This window comes from Acinonyx jubatus, chromosome C1 (genome assembly GCF_027475565.1).
Source record: "Acinonyx jubatus isolate Ajub_Pintada_27869175 chromosome C1, VMU_Ajub_asm_v1.0, whole genome shotgun sequence".
Taxonomy (NCBI): domain Eukaryota; kingdom Metazoa; phylum Chordata; class Mammalia; order Carnivora; family Felidae; genus Acinonyx; species Acinonyx jubatus.
Window position 1 is genome coordinate 131,224 of NC_069381.1, and position 24,592 is coordinate 155,815.

The 24,592-nt window shown below is 56.5% G+C and overlaps 2 protein-coding genes and 1 long non-coding RNA gene across 6 annotated transcripts in view; 2 read left to right on the plus strand and 1 right to left on the minus strand.

The window, feature by feature from the left end:
• Nucleotides 1-7,270: 7,270 nt before the first annotated feature.
• ISG15 (ISG15 ubiquitin like modifier) lies at nucleotides 7,271-8,448 on the plus strand. The gene is made up of 2 exons (XM_015087246.3): nucleotides 7,271-7,425; nucleotides 7,894-8,448. The coding sequence occupies exons 1-2, from the start codon at nucleotides 7,423-7,425 to the stop codon at nucleotides 8,362-8,364; spliced, it is 474 nt and encodes a 157-aa protein (XP_014942732.1). The 5' UTR covers nucleotides 7,271-7,422; the 3' UTR covers nucleotides 8,365-8,448.
• A 2,325-nt stretch (nucleotides 8,449-10,773) lies between these two features.
• AGRN (agrin) overlaps nucleotides 10,774-24,592 on the plus strand; it is a 34,523-nt gene continuing 20,704 nt past the window's right edge. For 2 of the 4 annotated variants that reach the window (XM_053205077.1, XM_053205081.1), the window contains exons 1-2: nucleotides 10,775-11,102; nucleotides 13,332-13,593. In XM_053205077.1, coding sequence (XP_053061052.1) covers nucleotides 10,896-11,102; nucleotides 13,332-13,593 — 469 coding nt within the window. In that variant the 5' untranslated portion in view covers nucleotides 10,775-10,895. Of the gene's footprint in view, nucleotides 11,103-13,331; nucleotides 13,594-24,592 lie in introns of all 4 variants that reach the window. The other 2 variants (XM_053205074.1, XM_053205099.1) reach the window with 2 other exon arrangements.
• Nucleotides 16,409-21,273, minus strand: LOC128312204 (uncharacterized). Its single transcript, XR_008291190.1, has 3 exons — nucleotides 20,882-21,273; nucleotides 20,340-20,449; nucleotides 16,409-17,871 (listed from the first exon to the last, which is right to left on the minus strand). It is a non-coding gene; the product is annotated as an uncharacterized LOC128312204 (long non-coding RNA).

The window sequence follows — 24,592 nt, forward strand, 5'->3', positions numbered from 1 at the left end:
CTCAGGCCAGCGTTCTGCCGTCACGCTTAACACTTGGAGTCCACTCCCCACACTGGCCCATCAGGCCCTACTGCAGCTCTAGCTCCCTGATATATCCGAACGCCACTTCTGGCCATTTGCTCTCCTGCCACTGACTGTGTCACCGTCACCTTTTGCCTGGATTTTCACAGAATCTCCTGATTGGTCTCCAGCTCCCTTCCCGACCCAAGGTCTTTCACTTCGTGCAGCTGTCCTGATGATCTTGTCAGGCCTGAGTGGAATCAGGCCAGGACCCTCCATGGTGAAAGCCTGGTGTGTTCAGTGGCCAGCCACATGCCCTACTTCTCTGCATCCACTCTCCAGCCTCACTGCCTCACTCCCGTGCAGACACACTCCTGCCTCAGGGCCTTTGCAGCATCTGTGTCTCTGCCTGGGAAGCTCTTCCCTCCCTGAGGTGTTTACTCAAAGGCCACTTTGGTATCTCCTCTCTGCCTCCCCCACTTCAGGACTTACACTCCCCCCTTTCCTGCTCTTTCTTCTTCCTGCTTATCCCTGTCAACAACGTGTGCCATCTGCACCTCCCCATCCCGTGTGATGTCTGTCCATCACACTAGAACATGAGCTCCATCTTGCCCAGGGTAGTACCTGGCACGTAGCCTTGTACTCCGTAAAGACGTGTTGGCCAAATGAGTGAGTGACAGAGATGATATCTCCCAACATCCAGACAATGATACCATCTTTTCCCAAAATCAGTGTGGTGACCGTTCCACTGGCATCTGAGCAATGGAGGGATACCTTCCAATATCTGATGTCAAAACATGATTTTCAAGGCAAAAAAATCCCAAAAAGCAAACACGACTTCCATGCAAATGCAGAGCGAGCCCATGTCCAGTGTCTGTTTAGCTCACCAAAGAGGAAACCAACAGTTCCAAGAGGCTTTGAGGGAGGAGTACAGGTCAGTACAACACTGGCAGATGTCACATGGGGCGGCAAGACTGTGTTTCTCCAGGATTGACGTCCCCTGTGTCTGGTGGGACAGATGTCTACACCGTATTAACTTGTAACTTCAAGGATATCAGCAAAGGCACCTCCAGAGAGACCTTCAAGGATAGGAAGGATCCTTGTGCCTGATTTCCAAGTTTAGGATAATTTTCTTAACACTAAGAACTGGTGGCCTCTCCCCCAACCATCCCACCTGAGTCTCCTCCTCCCCACTTTGGCCCCAAGGCCCAGATCCCAACCAGGTAGAGTGAAGGATTGTGTGGTGTGGCTCAGGGCAAGGGCTAGACTTCATGGGGTATCAGGGCTTTGTCTCCTGAGGCGAATTCTGCAGAGAGGGAGGATAAGATGGCTGATCCTTCCTTCTCTTCCCCCTCCCCACCTCTTCCTCTTCCATCGAAAGCGTGTGCGGAACAGGTAAGGCCCACAGATGCATCCCATTGGATTTTCTGTTTTGTGTCCTTCACCATCAGCCTTGGGTTGGTCGGGTGCCTGCTGCTTCCCTGCTGGGTCTGGGGTGAAGGGATGAAAGTGTCATTTAGTGGCAAGGGACGTCAGGGAGGCTGGTTGGGCACAATCCAAGCCCCTCCTCCCCTTGACGGTACCTCCAGCGCAACAGGCCCTGGGTCTCCACACTGCGGACTCCAGGCCTTGTTTTCACGTGGTCCAGAACTCAGAAGACTTGTCCCTAGCACACAGGTGGCCACATAGGATTACAGGGTGTGTCTGGGTCTTGGGGCCATGTGGGGCAGAGTCCAGGTGTGCTTCTTCCTTGCCCTCACCAGCTCCCGTGGGTTTGAACTAAGTCCAGTGCCCCCCACCTTGTTCCTCCTGTACCACAGCTCCAAGTCACTGCCTCCCCAGGTTAGCACAACCCCTGCATCTCAGGTCTGCCTTCTACTTCTCTTCCCCGCCCCCATAGGCCATCCCTGTAGCAAAAGGAATCTTTCTCATCTGCAGACTACCGCTTGACTTCCCTGAGGACCAACCACCCCTATCCCAGAATCTGTTTGGGGGAGAGCCAGACATGGGGCTGTTTGAGTGTCCCTCTAGGATAGCTGGTCAGTGTGGGGATAGCAGCTTTATTTCCACTCTCTGTCCTCCACTGAGTCCTGTTTTCCCTGGACACCCATTACAAGTTGCTGTGGCTAGGAGAGGGATATGTCCACCAAGTGGGTGGTGAGGCTCTTGCATGAGAAGGGATGGGGTCCAGGACAGTGAGGTTGTGGCCCAGGTCAGGGGATCCTCGGCCTTCCTAGTGCTGGGTGGAGAAACAGAGTGACACTTTTCCCTCAGAGCACGGAAAGGAGGGGCTGCCTATTTAATGAGCTCAGCCAGCAGATATTTACAACTAATTAGACTTCAACAATAAGTGGAAATTTGGCCCACCCAGTGTCTCTGACAACACTTTTCCTGGTCAGCCACGGTGACTAACAAGCTCTGTGCCACTTTCTCAGCAAGTCATGGTGTGCCTGGGCTTCCAACATCTGTCCATCAGGAGGTCTGTGGGGGCAGCCCACCCTCATCATTCCACAGCGCATGACCTTCGAACTGTGACCAAAGGCCCTTAGCTAATCAGACGTCATCCAGGATGATCGTCTCAGGGAGCAGTGATTGGCCAGGTGGAAAGGTAGGGGAAAGGAATCAGATCTGAATGAGAGCAAAGATTGTTGTGTCTCATTAAAAGGTAAACTCAAAAATAAAACACACTCAAAATGGATGAAAAGGCCTAAATGTAAGACAGGAAGCCATCAAAATCCTCGAGGAGAAAGCAGGCAAAAACCCTTTTGACCTTGGCTACAGCAGCTTCTTATTCAACACGTCCCTGGAGGCAAGGGAAGCAAAAGCAAAAATGAACTACTGGGACCTCATCAAAATAAAATCTGCAAAGCACTGCACAGTGAAGGAAACAACAAAACTAAAAGGCAACCGACAGAATGGGAGAAGATATTTCCAAATCACATATCAGATAAAGGGTTAGTATCCAAAATCTGTAAGAACTTATCAAACTCAACACCCAAAAAAACAAATAATCCAGTGAAGAAATGGGCAAAAGACATGAATAGACACTTCTCCAAAGAAGACATCCAGATGGCCAACCGACACATGAAAAAATGCTCAACATCACTCATCATCAGGGAAATACAAATCAAAGCCACAATGAGATACCACCTCACACCTGTCAGAATGGCTAATATTAATAACTCAGGCAACAGCGGATGTTGGCGAGGATGTGGAGAAAGAGGATCTCTTTAGCGTTGTTGGTGGGAATGCAAGCTGGTACAGCCACTCTGGAAAACAGTATGGAGGTTCCTCAAAAATTAAAAATGGAACTACCCTACAACCCAGCAATTGCACTACTAGGTATTTATCCGAGGGATACAGGTATGCTGTTTCGAAGGGACACATGCACCCCCATGTTTATAGCAGCACTATCGACAATAGCCAAAGTATGGAAAGAGCCCAAATGTCCATCGATGGATGAATGGATAAAGAAGATGTGGGATATATATACAATGGAGTATTACTCGGCAATCAAAAAGAATACAATCTTGCCATTTGCAACTACATGGATGGAACTAGAGGGTATTATGCTAAGTGAAATTAGAGAAAGACAAATATCATATGACTTCACTCATATGAGGACTTTAAGAGACAAAACAGATGAACATAAGGGAAGGGAAGCAAAAATGATATAAACACAGGGAGGGGGACAAAATGTAAGAGACTCTTAAATATGGAGAACAAACAGAGGGTTACTGGAGGGGTTGTGGGAGGGGGGATGGAGTAAATTGGTAAGGGGCATTAAGGAATCTACTCCTGAAATCATTGTGGCACTATATGCTAGTTTGAATGTAAAATAAATAAATAAATAAATAAATAAATAAATAAATAATAAACAAACAAACAAACAAACAAATAAAAGGTAAAGGTGGTAGATTTGCAACTAATAGAAGAGTCTGGGCTGTGAGACTAAAACCTCTATGAGATAAGAACTGTGGACATTCTTGGAAAGGTTTTTTTATTGTTGCAGTTTTTAGATAGTGAAGGGTTTAAAAATAAAATCAAGTATGTTAAATGACTTGAAAGGTTTTAAAGGTTTAAGGAAGTTTAAGTTAGTTTGTAAATGAGTCAAAATATTAACTAAAGGTCCCCTTCTAAGTGACCATTATAATTTCATAAGTAGAATATTAATGTTTGAGACTAGAACTTATATATTTGTGGCCATATTATTAGGTGCATACAAGTTTACAGTTATTTTCTTTTACCAGTGAACTCAACCTTTTATTGTTACCTTCTGTATCTCTGTGACACTTTGCATATAAAGTTTCTTTGTTGATATGTTAATAAAATTGTTAATATGGCTACAACTGCTTCATTTTAGTTAATAGTCATGTGGTATGTTTCTTCCCATCCTTCTACTTTCAAATTTCTTGTATCCTTGTGTTTCAGGTGATTCCTGTCTTCTGTAAGCTACATAAAATTAGATTATTCTTAACCAGCCTGACAATACTGGTCATTGAGTCCCCCTGGATTTCAGACTTCTTGCCATTGTTTCAAGCCCCCCAGTCTGTGGTAGTTTGTTATGACAGCCCCAGGAACTGAGACAGGTTCTGTCAGTTTGCTTCCTTAATGACTTTGCATTTAGTTCCTCCTATCAAAAGCAGGAAGACAACTGGTGACAATGGGATGAAGTAACTAAAAGAAAACGAAGAGTCTAGTGCCATTATGTCAGTATTAAGAAATCAGAAGACATTGGGGCACCTGGGTGGCTCAGTTGGTTGAGCGTCTTACGTCTGCTCAGGCTGTGATTTCACAGTCGTGGGTTTGAGCCCCGCATCAGGCTCCGTGCTGACCACTTGCTCAGAGCCTGGAGCCTGCTTCGGATTCTGTGCCTCCTTCTCTCTCTGCCCCTCCCCCACTCGTGCTCTGTCTCTCTGTCTCTCTCAAAAATAAACAAACACTTAAAAAATTTAAAAATATATTTTAAGGGATAAGGAAAAGGGAATTTAAAAAAAGTTAACACATCCTACTCTCACCATTTTGTAACCTGTTTCATTCAAATAGTGTATCATAAACATTTTTCCATATTAATAGATACTTTTATGCAAAACAATTTTTTAATGGCTACATGTGTTTCCCATAGCATAATGAATCCATTATAGTATAGAGGGGAATTTAGTTAATCAATCCCATATTGTTGAATATTTAGGTTGTTCCCAAATTTTTGCTAATACAAATAGCTATAGCAGGCGTAAGTTTGCTAAAAATAAATAAAATTTAGGTAAATAAGAAAGTAAATAATTTTTGAAATAAAAAAAGTAAAAGAGTGGAAAAATAAATGTTGGGAATATAAATCTTTCCCATCTCATTTCCCCATTTTCACCACCCACCTCCCAAATCTCACAGGACTCCAAAATTGTGAACACACAAAAACCAGAGGGGTTTAATTTTTCTTCTTTTTCTTATTTTAAGTTTATATCTTGACCCATTCCTTGCATAAGTAATATTGGTATTGTAAAAAGAAAACCACAAATGTTTGTTGAGATAAAGAATACAGAATGTGAAAATCTCCCCCATCTCCCCCAAATGACCATTATTAAACATGGTATTGATATCTTCTGATTTCTTTTTCTTTTTTTTTTTTACATTTATTTATTTTTGAGAAACAGAGTGAGACACAGCGTGAGCGGGGGAGGGGCAGAGAGCCTGTCAGCACAGAGCCTGACGAAGTGCTCGAACTCACAAACCCTGAGATCATGACCGGAGCCGAGTGGGAAGCTTAACAGACTGAGCCACCCAAGTGCCCCAATGTGTGTTTTTAGCTTTGTTTTTCTGAGGTGAAATTCACGTAACAAAAATTTATCCATTTTAAAGTGTATAATTTAGTGTCAGTATATTTACAACGTTGTGCAACCATTACCTCTACCTAGTTCCAAAACATTTTATCACCCCCAAAGGAGGCCTCATATCCATAAAGCAATCACTCCCTATTCCTGCTCTCATCCAATGCCTGGAAATCCCTACTGGGCCCTATGGATTTGCTTATTGTGGGTATTTCATATAAGTAGAATCATATAATATGTGGCCTTTTGTATCCGTCTTCTTTCACTTAGCATAATGTTTTCAAGGTTCATCCATGTTGTAGCAGTTATCAGTATTTTATTCCTTTTTATGGTTCAGTAACATTCTATTGTAAGGGTGTATCATATTTTGTTTCTGCATCCAGCTGTTGATGGATTTGGTTGTTCCCACAGTTTCTTCCTTTTGTCTATTGTAAATAGTGGTGCCATGAACATTTGGTTACAAGTATTTGTCTGAACACCTGTGTTCAATTCTTTGGGGCATATACCTAGGAATGGAATTGCTGGGTCATATGAAAATCCTGTTTAACTTTTTGAGGAGTGACTACACTGTTTTCCGCAGTGGCCGGGCCATTTTATATTCCATCAGCAATAATATGAGGGTTCCAATTTCTCTACATGCTCCTCAACATTTCCTATTGTTCTTTTTGAATTATTATTGTTATACTAATATATTATTATTATTATTATTATTATTATTATTATAGTTATGCTATAATAATGGGTATGACATAACATCTCATTGTGATTTTGATTTGAATCTCCCTAATGGCTTTTCCCTAATGGCTAATGAAGTTGAGCAGCTTTTCATGTGGTTTTGGCCATTTATATATTCTACAGAGAAATATCTATTCAAACATTTGTCCAATTTTTAATTGAGTTGCTTATCTTTTTATGGTTGAGTTATAAGAATTCTTTATATATTATGGACACTAGACCCTTATCTGACATATGATTTCCAAACATTTTCTCCCATTTTGAGAACAATCTTTTCACCTTCTGGATAGTGACCATTAGTTCATTTTTATGGAAAATAAGAGATACATCTCTTTCATTAAAAAAAAAAAAAAAAGAACTATCTGAAGAAATATTGTCCTAAACCAATGGTGATTATCTCTGGGTAGTTTGGATTGCCACTCTTTTGTTATTTCTGAATCACTTGTGGCAATGTGTTCCATACTTACTAATTTTGCAAACTGGTAAATGGAAAGTGAAAGTTCCAATCGTTAGCTCATGTTATTGTGACTTCTGTGCATCTTGTAAAGGACCTGAGGTGATGGGCATTTAGGGGGTTTCTGAATGCACACAGGGGCAGGGTCCTGAGTGCTGGGGCAAGTGGATAGTCCTGGCTTTTACCCTTGTCATTCTGTTTTGTTTCTGTCACTCACGGGGCACACCTTGGGAAAAGGAAACTGAAACTGAAGCTGAGTTCAGCCACTGGTGAGGCTCTCTTCCCGACACTGCCCCCTGACGTGCACAGCTCAGGTTCATAAAAGGGCTGAGCCGCAGGGGAGCTGGAAGCTGAGAAGCAGCCTCCTTGTCTGTGCCTGTGGAGGACCTGGTGCCAGAGCCTACAGCCATGGTGAGGGGGGTTTGCCGGGTGGGGGCAGGGGGGCTCTGTACCAGTCGATTTTCCCATTTCATCGCTGGGGTCTCCCAGGGGTGGAGCACTCACTGTGTGCCAGGCAAGTGGAGGTGCTCAGAGCTCCCTCAGGTCCCTAATCGTGCGGGGTGGTGGACAGAGCTCCTTCTGACGCCAGGGTCTGGGTCTTGGAAAGTGTGTTTTGCCCAGTGTTTAACCCTGAGATCCCTGGGCACTGGCACAGAGGGGCATCTTCGTGGGTTAAGGGAGGTGAGGTGACGGTTGCGGGTGGCTGCCTTTCTTCTGGAAATGCTCCTTGCTCGCCTCCAGCACCTGGGGTCCCTTTCGTGGTGGGTGGGGAGGAGAGCAGCATCCCCAGCCCCTAGGAGCTTGCCCTGTGGCCAATGCCATGCATGCAGTGGCTCCAGGACTGATGCCAGGGTCTGTAAGTCTGTGTGATGTCCACAGGGCGGGGACCTGAAGGTGAAAATGCTGGGGGGTGAGGAGTTCCTGGTGCCCCTGAGAGACAACATGCTGGCATCGGAGCTGAAGCAGCAGATCGCCCAGAAAACTGGCGTGCCCGCATTCCAGCAGAGACTGGCCACCCACCCTGCCGGCACAGTGCTGCGCGATGGGGTTCCCCTCCTCAGCCAGGGCCTGAGCCCCGGCAGCACGGTCCTGCTGGTGGTGCAGAGCTGCAAGGAACCCCTGAGCATCCTGGTGAGGAACCACAAGGGTCGCACCATTGCCTACGAGGTCCGGCTGACGCAGACGGTGGCTGAGCTCAAGCAGCAGATATGCCAGCAGGAGCATGTGCAGGCCGACCTGTTCTGGCTGACCTTCGAGGGGAAGCCCATGGAGGACCAGCACCGGCTTGGGGAGTATGAACTCACACCCCAGTGCACTCTGATCATGAATTTGCGCCTGCGGGGTGGGTGAGGCAGGACCAGGACAGCAGCGCAGAGGGCTGCCCACCCAAGTCCCTGACCAAGTGTGGGTAATAAAAGTTGACGCAAAATTAAACGTCTCCTTCCGTTTCTGCCCTCCTCCTTCCCCCAGCACCCCTCGCTTCTGCACCCCTACTGATGAGGCTGGGGGAGGGGCAGAGGAGGAAGTGGGATAAGGAGACGCAGGGTCACCGGGTGGTCACTAGGCTGCATTTGCCAAGTAAGTGAAGGCACAAGTCTAATGAGATCAAAATAGTGACCCACTCCCAGCCACTCCTCGGAGAAACTGAAGATGTCCCCTCACCTTTGAGAAATTAAATTCTAGAGAAAGAAGAGACATATCTGTTGGTGCGCACCCCTACCTCCAGGCTGAGCCTCAGTCAGCCCCTGCATAACTGATTCCCATCCCCCACATCTGGGTCAGCAGACAGTACAGGGAGGGAAAGGTGTGGTCAGGTTCTTACTAGGACCAGCACCCCTGGAAGTGCTCGGAGGGTGAGGCCCTAGGGCCTGCCTGGCTGGGTTGTGAGGCAGGCTCCTCCACTGGCACTCACGGCCCTCCAGAACCCATCAGCCTGCCCTGTCCGGCCTGCACTTGTCCAGGGAGGGGTGTGGGCAGGGCCTTGAACACACACATTGCCATCTGGCAAGCTGCTGAATGGAGACTATTCTCCAACAAATACACCTTAATGGAGAGACCATGGCCAGCAGGTGAGGGGCCCCCCTGGAATGGGCGATTCCTTCAGTCCAATGTGGAAGAGCTTGTCTCAGATGGAGGGCACGCACCTAATTTGACACAAACTACACCTGCTTCCACGTAGACTGTTTCTCTCTATACCAATTTCCCAGGAATTCCACGGGAGCCGGACTGAGTCAGCTTTGGACACAGGCAAGATGGGGGTTGCGGGGAGAGACACAGAACATAGCCATACGCTTCTCTGGGCTAAAGTCCACGGCTCTGGGGACTCAGACCTCAGCCTTCAGTCTGTTCAGAGTAATTTGGCTGGAGATCCAGAAGCCCCTTTCTGGTCTGTGGGGGGGGGGGGGGGGGGGAGGGGCGGCAGGGAGGGAGGGGGCGGTCTGTATCTGGGCTGAGAGACTTCTAGGTCTTGCTCATCTGTGACCAATATGTGTAGACAGGCAGCTGTGTGTATGTATGTGGGAGGGGTGCTCTCTTGGTTCCAGGTTCATTTCCTGGGTCCCCACCCTCACTTCTTTGTCATACTACAAATTAGCAGGTGTGAGCATACATCCTTGGGGTCATCCTCCTTCCCTGAACCCCTCCCACCAGGGTCGGGGAGGTAAGGTACCTTCTCCCAGAGGGGCTACTTCCTGCATTGCTTCTGGCTCAGAGATCTGTGGATGGCTTGGGGTGAGGGGGTGTGCCACAGATTCAGCCCTGGACGGACAGAAGGGGTCTCCTCCCCCTCCCCCTCCCCCTCGATCTTCAGCTAAGCTAGGCTCCAAATTGTACTCTCTGGATCTCAGTTGATCCCATGTACCTAGACAGGCTGGCTGGAGAAGGGCCCACCGCGGGGCTGAGGAGGGGGCGTGGCCGGCCGTCCCCTGCTGAGCCGACACAGTCGCGGCTGGACGACAGAGGGAGCCCTCCGCTCTGCAGCCAGGCCGGGGCCGACCCGGGACCGGGCGGTGGGCGGGTCTGCGCTCCATTCTGACCAATCACCACAGCCACCGGTCCACATTGGTCCTAGCCGGCCGGGGGCGCGGCCTGCTGGGGCCGCCTCCTCGCCCGAACCTGCTGGGGGTCCCGGACCCGGGCGAGTTTCTGTCCCCAGCTCCCGAGAGGGGCTGTGGTGTGCCATCGAGCTGTTCCCGCCAGGGGAGGGGCGCAGCCCTGCAGGGTCCGAGGGGCGGCGGGGCCCCAGGACCTGGCAGCCCCTTCCCGCGGCCAAGGAGCTCCCGCAGCTCTGACCCCGGCGCAGCCCGGAGCCCCTTGGAAGTCCCGTCACGTCGCCTCCAGATTATGCATTAACCCGATTGCAGCCGCATTTCCTGGGCGGGGGTGGGGGTGGGGGAGAGACGCCCGCGCAGGAGGGGGAGGGGCGTCCACGGGGGTGCGCCGCAGAAGAGCGAGCACCTCCCGGGCCCGCCCACCACCACCCCCCCCCACCCCCCGTCCCGTCCGCCCTCCGCCCTCCGCCCTGGCAAGTCGCACCACCCACCTTGGCCCGACCCAGTCCGACCCCCGCCCTCCCACCAGCCCGGCCTCCGCCCGGCGTCGCTGTCCCGACGCTTTGTTCGCGGCCGGCGCGGGACGCTGGGCGCCGGGAGGGTAGGGGACCCGCGCGGGCTGGGGAGCTGGGCTGGGGGGGGGGGGGGGGGTGGAGGCGGGAGGGGGGAGAAGGGGCGGGGAGGGGGCGGGGCTGCCCCGGGTCCCGCCCCCGCGCCGCCCTCGCCCCCGCCGCCTCCCGGGAGCTGCGTCCCGTCCTGTCCAGTCCCGCTCCCGGCGCGGCCAGGCCCGCGCGCTCGCTCGGCCGCCTTCCGCCGTCGTCGGCCCGCGCCATGGCCAGCCTGCGGCCGCCCGGCCCAGCCCTGCTGCAGCCACTGCTGCTGCTCCTGGTCGTGGCCGCGCGCGCCCTGCCCCGCGCCGACGGGACGTGCCCGGAGCGCGCGCTGGAGCGGCGGGAGGAGGAGGCGAACGTGGTGCTCACCGGCACCGTGGAGGAGATTCTCAACGTGGACCCGGTGCAGCACACGTACTCGTGCAAGGTGCGCCCCCGCCGGGACCCCTCGCCCTCGCCCCAGAGAGCCCCTCCTGGAAGCCGGGGCTGGGGGCCTCTTCCTCCGCCAGCCTGCGCCCCTAGCCCGGAGGCCGGCCACCCCACCCCACTGGGACCCCCATCCCAGGCCGTGGGAACGGGCACCAGACGCTCCGCAGCTCTCGCTCCCGCTCCCTTGGCGACCGCCGGGCCCCCGGGTGGGGCGCGGGGTCCCGGAAAACTCGCGAGTGCCGGAGGGAAAGTTCCTGCGGCACCGCGGCGGGCCCACCTCGTGGTGCCAAGGCCCGGGAGACCCAATCGTGTCTGCCCCCACCCCCACCTCCACACCCACCACCTTACTGGAAACAAGTGCGCCGTCCCCCAGGGAAACTGTATGGCTATCGCACCCCCTCCCCATCAGCCATAGGAAAGGAAGGGGGACAAGGAGAGGTGATGCCTGCTGTTTGGGGTGAAAGTGGGAATTTGGCCTATGGTCAGTGCTGTCACTACTCCCTCCCAGAGGCCTTTACCGGGGCCAGAGGGCGGCGGGGGGGTGGGGGGGTTCCGGAGAGAGTGGAGTGCACATAGAATCTCCCACCCCCGGGCACCCTGGCGGCGGGTGCTGCAGTGACTAGGTGTGGGGACAGGAGCAGAAAGTGGGTGGAGCCGTTGCTGAGCCTCAGCTGTGGAGGGGTGCAGGGACAGGTGCCCCATCCGGCTCCTGGGCGAACTGGATCCCCCCGGCCACAGGGGAGGGGTGCTGCTCGGCCTCTCCCTCAGCTGGATCTGGGAGTCTCCTGGTTTAGGTATGGTGGGTTTTTCCCATAACACGTTCCTAGGGAGGACTCAGGCGACCCAGGGCCCATCCCCGCTCTGGCCCCTAAAACCACCTCCCTGACCAGAAATCGGACCATTCCTTCTCCATGGAGATGGGGGTGGGGGGGGGGACAGCTTCTTTCAGATTGGCCTGTGTTGGCTACAGCTGGGATCCCCCGCCCAGCCCCCTCCCCTCCACCACGCCAGGGCACTTTGCCAAGTCCCTGCAGGATTTTCCCGACTTCCTCCCCGCTGCTCCTGGGTGTGGCTGGGGTGGGGGGAGGCGAGGAAAGCGGCCCAGTCCTCTCCCTGCTGGTTATCATCCTTCTGGAGCCTACTGTGTGTCTGGGGTTGGGAGGGATAAGGTTGGACAACTGGGCCACTGGAAGGTGGAGAGAGTCCCTAAGATGCCGCCTTCCTGAGGCTCCCAGCAGGGACCTGGCAGGTGGGCAGGCCACCATTGTCTTTCATCACCAGTTCCAGAAGTCTCAGATCCCCAGAGCTCCTGAGGAAAGGGGCTTCTTCTCAGGGAATGTGTGGTGGACTCATGTCCCCTGTGCATATGTCCCCACGGATCTGTTCCTTGGAGAACATCCCAGTATAGCCTGCAGCTGCTGAGACCCTCCTGTACCCACCCACCCCCCTCGCTCCCCGGGCTGTGGGCGTCTCAGGGCTCGGTTTGTCAGAGCAGGTACCCTCAGGGCCCCAGGAGTGAGAGTGTGTAGGGTGGGGCTGCCCTGTGCTGCCCAAACTTGATTTTGTGGTTCGGAGGCTGCCTTGACTGCATTCACTGTAGGAGCCTGGCAGGAGGAGGGGTCTTTCGCCTCCTGGGGGGTGGAGGGGTGTGGGGGGAGAGGGTGTCTTAGCCCACCCACAGGGCTGCAAGGAGCCAAGCTGGCCCAGAGCCCTGAGCTCGGGGCCCATGGCCCTTATACCCCATTGTCCATGTTCGCTGCTCCTGGCTGTCCCCAGGGGTGGGCCCAAAGTAGTGGTGGGTAGGTGGAGAAAGTAAGGACATGGAAAGCAGGCACCCAGGCCAGCTGGATCCCCTTCCCATTTCCAGCCTGAGCTGAGATGGACATTATAGGAATTGGGGTGGCTGAGGTCAGTTAGACCTAGTGGGTGGGAGTGCTGCCTCCTGGGTGAGGGCACACGTCCTTCTGTGTGACACGCACAGGCTGTGGCATCCATCAAGGGTGTGTGCTTCCCTGCAGCCCCCTCCTGCGGCCTGACCCAAAGACCTACGCACGTCTCTGCCCGGGCTTTGAGTCTACTCTGGACATTTGGCCTGAGCAACTGAGGTGGGAAGAGAAGAAAAAGCCCAGGCGCCCAGTCTGTACTTGTTCCTGGACTCTGTGGCCTCCTCTCCCCAGTGGAAAGAGGATCACTGATACCTGCCCCCCCACCCCCATGTCCACCCCAGGTTCGGGTCTGGCGGTACTTGAAGGGCAAACACATGGTGACCCAAGAGAGCCTGCTTGATGGTGGCAACAAGGTGGTGATTGGCGGCTTTGGAGATCCCCTCATCTGTGACAACCAGGTGTCCACTGGGGACACCAGGATCTTCTTTGTGAACCCTGCTCCCCCGTACCTGTGGCCAGCCCACAAGAACGAGCTGATGCTCAATTCTAGCCTCATGCGTATCACTCTGCGGAATCTGGAGGAAGTGGAGCACTGTGTAGAAGGTATGTGGGGATTTGACCAGGGGCAGAGGGTGACTGAGGTGGGCAGGCTTGGAGGAGCTCCATATCATGCCCTGGGAGCAGAGGAGAGCTTGCTGTAGGCAGGAGCGCATGTGTCTTGTGGTAGTCTGCTCTCCTTCCTTCCTCCCTCATCTCCCAGCTGAGTCTGGCCATTGCAAGGTCACAGCTCCGATCTCTGACATTAGCAGGGATCCCCACTAACCACCCCCGGTCCCACGGTGCCACCATCTTTTGTCTTAGGGCCAAGCAAGCCCCGGTCTTGGAAAGGGGACAGGCTTCCTCCTCTTCTGCTTACCCTCTCCCTCCTGGTCCTTTTCTGAGTGGGAGGAGGGGACCAGGTGAATGAACACCAGCTGTTTATGTTCCTGGAGAAGCCCAAACATCTGTCTGGACGGGTCCCAGATGTTGAGCAAACCCCTCAGAGTGGGGCATAGGGATTGGAGGAGGGGGCTGCCCCCTTATGTGTTCCAAGAGGCCTGTCATTTCTAGAAGGGGGAGTTTGTGTGGGGTGGGGACTTCTGGGGGTTTGAGTGGGTGTGAAATGCTCTAATTGAGTCGAAGAACGTTTCCATGTCTGCTGTCCACACAGCACATGCCTATTCTGAGTGGCCCAAGAGCTCCCCTCCCCCAGCCCAGCCTCTGGGAGGTGAGCTGGAATCACATGACCAAGGGCTTCCCTGCCGCCCCCCCCCACCCCCTTGCCCCAGGAGAGTCGCAGTTGGGGGCTGAGATCCTTTGCTGGGGAATGTGGCAGGGAGAATGTAGGAACTGCCCCTCGCCCCCACATCCTGTCTGTCCTCTCAAGGCTGCCTGGGAAGGGATGCATCGGAGGGGGGTGGCGGTGGAAAGAACATTTCCTCCTCAGGGCAGTGGGAAGGGTCTGTGACTTCCTTTCTCGGGAAGGCAACCCTGTCCTCTGATTTGTTCTTTTGGCCAGCAGGGAAGTCCCACTTTCTATCTAACTTACTGCTGTGATGCTGGCTTGGTTTTTGCGGGATCCTGGATGGTGGTCTGAGAGGGACTGTGCAGGGGTAGGGGCAGGACCTGAAATGGGGAGCCCTGTGGCATTTTGCCCCCGCTATGATCATCTGTTCCTGAGCCTGCTCCAGGGTCCTGGGCCACAGCATCACACAGAGAAGCCGGCAGGGCTGTGTATTCCCGGTCCCTTCCCAGCACTGGCTCAGATGAGGGGGACCCAGCCTGGCCCCCTCACACCTTACAACCTTGCCCTGCTCTGGGTGTTTGTGTTCTGGGGGGAAAGATGGGAAGGTGGCATGGAGATGGGGCAGGCTGTGAGATGGTGATACCCAGTTTGGGGGATGGGTGGTGGTGGGGGGGCTAAGGAGAGGCTGGAGAAAGAGGGGTCAGGGTACAGAAAGTCCCCTGTCCCTATAAGATAGAGAGAGTGAATTATCAACTCTACAGCTGGGCGGGTCCAGCCTGAGGGTCTGTGACTCAGTAACTGTGGCCTTCTGTGGGGTCAGAGGGCATGTGGTGGGAGGGCCACCCTGGGCAGAACAAGGTTTGGCATCTTGCCAAAGCCTGTTCTACCCATGGCAGCCCCTGGCTCTGTATATACCAGGCTGGGCACAGAGACAGCTGGAGAGGAGGGTACCCAGGGAGAGCCCCCCAACCAGGACTGGGTGAGACTTGACCTACTGTGTGCCCTGGGCAGCCAGCACTCAGGTACCAGGCCAGGACCTGAGCTCTAGCTGGAGAAAGGGTAGTGCTGGACCCGTAAGCCAGTGTGCAGCAACTGGTGTGCACCCAGGAGGGGCTGAGCCACTGGACTCTTCCTGGGGTGGGCCTGCTAGGGAGGGTGGTCTTGGGAAGAGGAGACCCAGAGAAAGGCATTTGCTATGACTGTAGCTTGGAGCCTTGCAGGTGGAGCCAGGTGGAGGCAAGAACCTTCTGGGGAGGGGGGTGGTGTAGATGGAGGAGCTTGGGTTCCACTGTAAGGCGCCTGGGAAGTTTTGAGCTGGGTGACATAGATCTCTACTTTGAAAGCAAACCAGGGTGCCACGGTGGGGGGAGGCGGGCGGGGCGGGGCGGGCTGGGAGGGCCAGGTGCTAGGACAGGGTTGCTGCATCCCAATGGCCCAGGGTGAAGGGGTGCCTCCCCCTTGAGGCTCCGGAGGCCTGAGGCACAAGATCCCGAGGGGCTAGGGCCAGGCTTGGGCAAGTATTAATCCCGTGCCCACCTTTCCAAGCTGGGTGAGGGTGGGAGATTGGCCCGCCTCCTATTCTGTGTTAGGTAAGGACCTTGGACCCCACCCCAGGACTCCGCCCTAGGTGCTCTGGGAATCGAGGGCCTCACCCTAGTGAGGGAGATGGATGGACAGGGCTTGAGCTAAGCTGACCCCTCCCTATCTGACTCTGACCCCATTCTGTTCCCAGGGGCCGCATTGTTGTCCCAGCCCCAGGGTGAAGCCTGGGCAGCCCCCAATCTGCGGAAGTCACCACGAATCCACCAGGTCCCACTGCGTGCAGGAAACCCCTAACCCTAGCACACCTCCCTCCCCAGTGCCGCCCTCCCCCCACTCCTAAAGGCCCAGAGCAGCCAAGGTGGGGGGCAGTGTCCGTCCAGGCCCACCTCCTGGGGTACACCCTGGGCTTGCTCCCTCCTCGTCACTGCCTGAGCACTGCTCCTGGCAGTGTCCCGGAGGGGAACCTGCTGCCACTTGCCTTTCTCAGTTTCTCCCCCAGGGCCTACAGGGTCTTTCTGACTCTGCCAGGTCAGGCCCCCTTCCCCAGCCTCCAGCCCCCAGGAAGGCTCCTCCTCCCCCTGTCCTCCCGCCTGGGGAACCACATTCCTGGCATAACTGAGACAGGTATGTGTCCCTCCCTGTGCGCCACCTTTGGGTGAGGGAGGCCTGCTGCTCCGGGGCAGCCTCTGCCAGAGGGAGACCCCTGCCCCCTGCTCTGTCAGGGAAGTAGCCCGGCCTCTTCCAGTGCCAGCTGCCCACGCACCGCGAGCCTGCCCAGGCTGGCAGCTGAGCAGGCATTTCCCCCGGTGCTCGGCCACCTTGCCCGGGCCTGGACACTACCCACACACACCCACTACTCTCCCCACCCTTGCCTCAAGAAGACTGGTCCTGGGGCTTCTCCTGTAGCCCCGGGGAGGGACATAGGCCTGTCTGAAGTCCTGGGGCCCTTGCCTCCCCACTAGGAGCCAAGAGCAGAGAAAGGAAGTGTTGTCTGCCCTTCTGGGGCCCTGGCACAGGGACAGGGTCAGAGTGAGTCTGGCATTGGCCCAGCCCAGCCCTGCCCAGCCCTGAAGGGGGTCCTGGCAGCAGAAATCCCCAGCCCAACCTGGCAGGCCTGATTCTAGTGAGCACCGTCCCTTCCTCCCTGCCAGGCCAGCTGTCTAGGGCCTTAAGGAGGGCAGTGCTATCGGTCCAGTTGGAGAGGCAATGGGTCCTGGGCCCTCTGACTTCTTTCAGGCACTACAGGCCTTGGAGCTGGGTGTGGGTGGAGACACCCCCAGACGGAGACCAGCTCTCTACAGTGTGGGGGCAGGTAGGTGTTCAGGGGAGGGTTCTGGGCAGTTAGCTTTTGCATTCCGCCCCCCCCCCCCATTCATACCCTACTCCCCCCACATTCCTCCCTGCTGAAGTGGGAGGTAGCTTCTCCCTGTTCCTCTCCTGCTCTCTTCTAGACTGGGTTCTCACCCCACCCCCTGCAGACCCCACCCAGTGTCCTCCTGAGCCCCTCCCCCAGGCAGGTCAGCCAAGAGGGCTGAGAGAAGGCAGGCCCAGACTGGAGGTTGCCTGCCCTATTCTCCCTTCTTCCCTTCCACAGCTGTGGGGGAGGGAGTCTGCCCAGGTGGGGGATGACCCCCCCCACCGTGCAGTCCTGTTCCCACCTAGGGAGTCCTTGGCAGGAAGTCCAGTGCTTCCGGGGCACCTGCTGGCTTTGGCTTTGATTTTAGTGTACCTTCGCTGGGGTAGTCCCAGGAGTGGGCTTTGCTAGCTGAAATGGACGGCTGGCTCTCCTGTTACTTCCCTGGGATGTCTCTACTTCGGCAGGGCTAAGCCAGTGAAAACAGCTCTTGGCTTTTTCCAGACCCACCCACCCCCTGGCTCCCCACCCAGAGAAGAGCCCCAGCCCCTGCAGACTGGAAATGGAAAAAAAAGGTTGTTTTGGAACTGTCGTGTCCTCTCCGTCTGTCTTCACTGGGCCTCCCCGAGCTGTGCCGGGCCGGACATACTCCTGTAGGGCTGGTTATGCCCTTGCAGCATCTCTGTGGGTGCTGGGACTCCTGTGCACAGATGGGGAAATGGGAAATCACCTGGTCAGCACTAGCTGGCCTAGGTCTGGCGGCTACCCGCCCACACCCTACCAGTCCTCACAGGCCGAGTGCCAGGGTAGCAGAGGGGAGCATGGGTCTGCCCCAGGGAAGTTAATGGGACAGGGGCCCAGACCTCAGCACCAACGGTCCAGCACGGCCTCCTCCATCCATCCTGGCTGTGTTGCTTCCTTCCTGAAGGGTTAATCCCCCACCCCCAACCCCATGAGAATCAGAGCCTGCCCCCTATCACCACAGGAGGGTGGAAAACAGCTGTAGAAACAGGCCTCCTTCTCCACCCCCCCCCCCCAGTCCCTTGCCTCTGCCTGTGGGACCCAGACCAGTTGCACCACCCTGCATGCCCCCCATCCCCACAAGTTCTACCCTTGCCCAGAGGCCTGGGCACAGGGTAGAGAATGGACTCCCTTTCCTGTTCTGCCCTCCTGGCCCTGGCACTCCCCTTGCCACTGGAATTGGGGAATCAAAGCTCCCACTCAGGTCACTGAGGCCTGGCTAGGGCTGGGCTGGAGGCTGCAGGCGCTCTCACCACAGTTGCCCACATAGTGCCGTATACCTCAGAGTCCCAGGAAGTTCTCACTGGAAGCGCTGACTGATAAGAAAAAGGGGGCTCAGAGAAACAAGACAGCACCCCAGTGACAGTTACCCTAATGATAGCGACAGCTCAGTGAAGGAGGGTAACGTGCCCCCCATGGTTCTACACTGGGGCTTAAGAGGGGTCAGGTTTGAGCCTGAGGCTGTGGTTAGGATCTAGAGAGGGGGTGACCTAGGCCTCTGGTGGAGCCTCCCGTGGGGAGAGAAGCTCCCCTAGAGGGGCCCCTCTACCCAGAGCAGACCCTGAGAACTTCCTCTGAGGAAGATCCCCTGCCAGGGGCTGCTTACAGCTGGATCTGGGAAGGGGAAGAAGGCCCCTCCCGGTCAACACTCCCCCCCCCCCCTCACCCCCCACGGAGCCGAGGCTCTGGAGAGGGGGACATTTCTGTCCTCACATGCAGCCAGCTGTTTCCAGCTGTGTGGCCTGCACACGTGTGTATGCGTGTGTTTGTATGCACGTGTGCCTGCAACCACAGACCTACTGATCTGGGCACATGAGACTTCTGGTCAGAGCCCCAGCTGGTGGCTTGTGGTTTCTGCCACCCTTGTTTCCCTGGGCTTGGCCTGGGGTGGGAGCCCTGCAGGTGGTCTGCCAACTGGCTGGTTGCAGGCAACCTTTGCTTGTGTCTCAGGGGCCTTAGAACAGGACCCGGCCTCTGTTTGCTATGGTTGTCCCATTTCCTGCCTGCTGCCCACCCTGTGCCTGGCAAAGACTGGGCACCTCGTCCTGCAGGCTCTCCTCTGGGAGTGACCACAGTGGTTTCTCAACGATGAGATGAAAGGGCTGTGGTCCCTGGGGGCCACTCAGGTTCACTATCCCAGCATGTGCCTGTGGGACCCTGAGTCTGACACAGGGCTCTGGGGGTGGCAGGGTAGTTAAGGAGTCAAGCTGGGCAAGTCAGGAGGGGCAAGTCTGCATCTGGCCTAAGGTGGGCCTGAGTCTTCCCCCCTTCTCAGTCACCCGACCACCTGCCCTGGGAGAAGCAGACAGCCTGGCGCGGCTGCTGGAGGCACCTGCCCCTCCGTCCACAGATACAAGAGGCTCCGGTGCACATCTGGGAGAAGTAAAAGCACAAACATCTGGGCCAGATTGTTGCCTGTGCCCACCTGCCAGAGAAGAGGGTATGTCTCTCTCTTCCTGGAGGGGGAGGCAGTGAGGCTATGCCCGTTCATTAATCCATCCAGTGGTTCCTTCCTCATCCACACATCCATTCACAGCCCAGCACCAGATCCTCACTGGAAGGTGTGGGGGGGGGGGGGGGGGCGGGTCCCTGGAAGAAGCTGCTTCCACCTGCACAGGCCCTGCTGGGGTCCCGAATGGGCTTCCCATGGAGATGGGGTGAGCTCGGTGTTGGGAGGTGAAGGCAGAGGGGCAGGGGTGTTCTGGGCAGAGAGGACAGCACCAGGTTCAGTGGGTGCAGGGCATAGCTTCAGTGAGGGGTGGGAGCAAGCCGCCATAGGCGTGGTACAGGAGAAAGGGCTGGAACACCGGAACCCACTGCTACAACCGGCTGGCTGAGAGAGCAAGCTGGCCCTCGCCCTCTGAGCCTGCGCCTTCCCAGACGATGACAGCACGCCTGCAGACCCCATGCCTGTCTGCAGCTCTCTCCTCTCTGGGGCTCCCTCTCTCTGCCCCTTCGTTCTCTGAACCTCTCTCTGCCTCTCCCCGCCCCACCGGTGTCTGCCTGCCACTCCTCTGCATCCTGACGCCAACCCAATCATCACCTTCATAAAGCACCGCCACTCAGACCTTGGTGCCAGTCTGTGCACCCCCCATGGTGCCCAGTTCAACACAGCCGGGCCCTCAGCAGGAACACTCCCTGACTCACCTGACTCTCCTGACTCACCACGCACTGTCCACACTTGGGTGGCTCCCTGGATCCCCCAGCTCTCCTTTCCTCTCAGGGCCTGACCAAAAAGAGGGGGACTTGGAGCCGTCCTGGAGAAGAGGGACAGAGGGTGTGGATCAGCCCCAGTCCATCCCTACCTTCTTTTCTCCAGGCACCTACTCTCCTCCACCTCTGTTCAGATGGCGCCCCCTGGTGGCTACAGCTGGTATCCTGGCAGGTGTGCAGGCCTTGAACTGGGCGCCCTCCCCCTGTCCTCCCCAGGCCTGAGGATCTGCCCCTCTGGCTCCTTATCTCCTACTCCTAATGCCTGTTACCTTCAGGCTTCACCACACTGGCATCACTTGGTCTTTTGTGGGCCTGGGCCCTGGGCCTTTGTAGTTGCCTCTGGAAGCTCTTCCTCCTGGTCTATGCAAATCCCTCTCCGCATCATCCAGGTCTCTGTAGATGTCATCCCCCAGTCCCTCCAATCTAGGTCACCACCCCCCCCTACACTGTCCCCTCCCTGAGGGCAGAGAACCTACCTGACTCGGGATATCCTCAGCCTTCCCAGTGGAGGAGCTCAGACAGGCTAGTGCGTACAGGGCCTGGGGCACCAATAGCGATGTGTAAGGAGCGAGGGTTGGGCACAGAGACTGCTGGTCGGGCAGCTGGCGTCCAAGCATCCAGCCGTGCTGACCCCCTCCTCAAAACTGTCATTTAATGCCACCACCCTGCAGCGTAGACCACCCAGCGGAAGTGTGGGCCTTGCCTGGTAGCTGGGTGGGTGGGCACACAGCCCACAGAGTCAAACATGGGTACCTCTGGGCTGCACCTGAGGTGAGATTCAGGCTTGGGCCTGACAAGGCCTCCTTCCCAGTGGCTGGCCCTGGGCCAGCAGCGACATCCCGCTGTGAAGTGCCCATTGTCTGCTGAGGCCCCGCGAGAGGGAATGGCTGCAGCCTGAGAGCAGACACCAGGAAGCTGGGGCCTGGGGGTGGGGCCGCCCTGTCTGGTCCTCTTCCCCTCCCCCACCAGGGCAGCCAGACACCTGTGACTCTGGGCCAGCTAGGTAGCCTATGTTCTCTTGCTGCGCTCCACAGGCGGCTGCGCACCAGTGTGGTGCGCACCTCAAGATCCCCGGGGACTGGGGGGGGACAGACAGACTGGAGGTGGCACTGGCAGGGGTGGGGGCGGAGGCCTCAGCATTAGAGGTGTGTGTGTGTGTGTGTGGGCATGTGCGTGTGTGCGAGACAACCAGTGTGTGTTCATGCCGGTGAGTTGTACACTTGTACAACGCCCAGTGCAAACTTGAGGGAGTGCGTGTACTTGGGTCTCTGCTTGGGTGACACCTGGAACACTGAATGTGTATGTGCACATCTGTGTGGTCACATTTGCTGTGTGTGAGCCCAGAGACCAGAGGGGCCAATCTCTGGCTCAGAATATCCTCTGTTCCTTCCTAGGGCATGTGCCTGAGTGGGCTGGTCAGGGCTGAATGATTTTGAGTCTGAAGATCCCAAAATAGCTCTGGTAGCCTGCACTCCCCTCCCCCTACTGGGTCTGGGGCCTCAATGGCCCTTTGTCTCTCTGAAGGCATGGAGCCCCTGTGGGGGGCTCAGACTCTGACTGGGGCCAGGAAGGACAGGCTGCCTGCTGGTTTCCCTTCCCCCAAGCCAGGCCCTAAGCTCCCCCCCCCCCCCACCCCCCACCATGCTGGCCCGGTGGACCAGTCTCTCCCCTTCAAATGAGCATCTGAAGGCCAGCTCACTTGCCCACGGAGACAATCCCTTGCCAGCCCCCACCCACCCCAGGTTTATACTGATCCCTGGGCCTACCCCTCCCACACACTGGTTCCTTTATGCCCCTCCTCCTGCAAAACCCACCCATGAAACTGTGGCGGCAGCAGACAGGGTCCATGTGTGGGCATGTGAACATTGCTTGGGGTTTGACCCCAGCACTGTCCGTGGGTCCTCTTTGAGCCAAGCTCCTGGGGGAGCTGCAGTGACAAGTAAATGAGAAAATGTGTGAACTGCCTGGGCTCACTACACCAAGTCTTTGGGCTCTGACCCAAGCCCTGCCCTGAGAAGATAAAAAGTCAGACCCTGCCCTGGGTGCTCCCAGTCCAGGGTGACGTCCTGGGGAGCTGCCGGCACTATCAGTGTGGTAAGCATTGCCAAGGTCCCGTGAGGTGAGGTAGAGGGTGGGAGGCACCCCCGAGGTGAATGAAGGTGGGCTGACCAGGGGCCGGGGTCTCCAGGTGGTTTGACGGGTTGTTGCTCTGGGTCCAGTGCACTGTGAGGTGAGGAAACCACTTTGTTTATTGGCTTTTCCTGCAAAGTTTCCTCAGAATCTCAGGCTCCAGGGCTCTAAGAGGTTTGAAGACCTCCGCTGTTGGTGATGGGGGACCCTGACAGGATGGGCTAACCCTTAGATGGGCTAACTAGTGTGCCTGGCCACCGGATGGAAAGGAGTCAAAGGAGATAGACCTCATAGAACTGGGTGCTGGCTGGCAGGTGGCTGCTGTTGCTGAGGAAGTGGGGGGGGGGGGCAGGCAGAAGGTTGGGTGGAGTGTGGAGGAGCCTACCTGACCAGAGGGGATGGGGCAGGGTGGGGGGTGGTGGGGGTGGTTAAGAACATGTTTATGTCACAGAGGAATACATCGTCGGGTGGAGGGACTTTAGGGAGAGTCCAGTTGGAGGCTTGGTGGGAGTTGAGGCACTAAGACACCTGTTGGTGCCCTGGGGTGGTGTTACTCTGGATGAGTGGAGAGTTGGCACCAGGAAGGGCTTGTTCCAGGGCAGAGGAGCCCCACAGACCTGAGAGAGGACGGAGAGGAGACCTAAGAGTGACCAGGGCGGCACTGGTGGCTGTGGCAATAGCGGTTTGGCCGGAAGGGGGACCTGCTGACTTCACTTACAAATAACCCTGCGGAGTCCTAAGTGCAGTGTGGGTGTAGGTCTGAGTGAGTGGGCGGGTACGTGAGTCTGTGGAGTGTGGGACTATGTGTAGATGGGTATGATTGAGCATGGGGGTGGGTGGGGGAGCACTGGTGCAATTAACATCTTTTCAGCTGGGATAGGGACCAGAAGGGGTCCTAGGATGGGGCTGGGGGGGGGGGAGGCCTGATCCCAAGTTGAAGAGGGACCCACTGTGCGTTGGAGGCCAAGCTTCCTCCCCCTCTCTCCTCAGAAAGGGCCGGCAGACTCTAAGAGAGGGGCAGAGGTCACTGCAGAGACTCAAGGGCCTGCGACCAGGTCCAGGCTGGAAGCGGCCAGCCGTGGTGGGTGTGGCAGTGGGCGCTTAGGGGTTCCTCCCAGAGGACTGTGGGACATGAAGGGATGGGAGTGCAGGGCAGTGAAGGTGTTGGTCATAGAGATCGCCACCAATGGGATCCTGGCTGCGGAGGGTGACTGGTGTGGATGGTGGGGAAGGCACGCGACCCCTGCCCCCCTCCCTCCCCAACCGGGCAGGGGCTAGGAAAGGGGCGTCCTCTGGGGGCGGATGTGGACAGGCCTGACTCCGGGAAGGACCAGGCACCCGCCCCCCGGCCCGGCTGTGACGTCACGGCCCCGACGTTCCCTGGTGGCCTTTGGGGGGCGCTCCAGGCTGGTGGGACGGCGCCGGAGTCCCGCGATTATTTGCATAACACTTCTTTACAAGAAACTCATTTGCATGTTCCTCTCCACGGCCGGAAGGGAGGTGGGGGGCACGCGTGTGGTCTGAGGTGTTGCCACCAATTCCCGGGAGGGTGGACCCATCTTGCCCCCTCCACCCTCCACGTTGGGCGCAGCCCGCTCCCCACCTGAGCGTGTACCTGGGGACCCTTCCCCCACATGCGCGCGCCAGGGCGGGGCCAGCACAGGCACACGCGCCCGTAGCGTAGAGTTGGGGCCTGCGTGCGGGCCTGAGCCCCGCTGCGTGCGCTCAGAACGACCCTCCGGCCCTCCGCCGCGCCCTCGGCCGCTTACGCACGCGGTACGGCCCAGCGCAGCCGGGTGGGCGCGGAAGGGGACCCGCCCCGCCTCTGACCCCGCCCCACACCTTCTGGTTCCGCCCACCCGGTTCCGAGCCGGGCCCCCACCCCCCAACCCCCGCCCCGCCCCGGCACCTGCCTCCTCTCCCCCCACCCCTGTTCCTTCCCGGCCCCGGCCCCGGCTCCCACCTCACCCCCCCACCCCACCCTACACCCCAGCGCCCCCGCCTGCCCCTGCTGCTGCCCCCGCCCGCCCTCCCGTCCTCTTCCGCGCGGTCCTCTG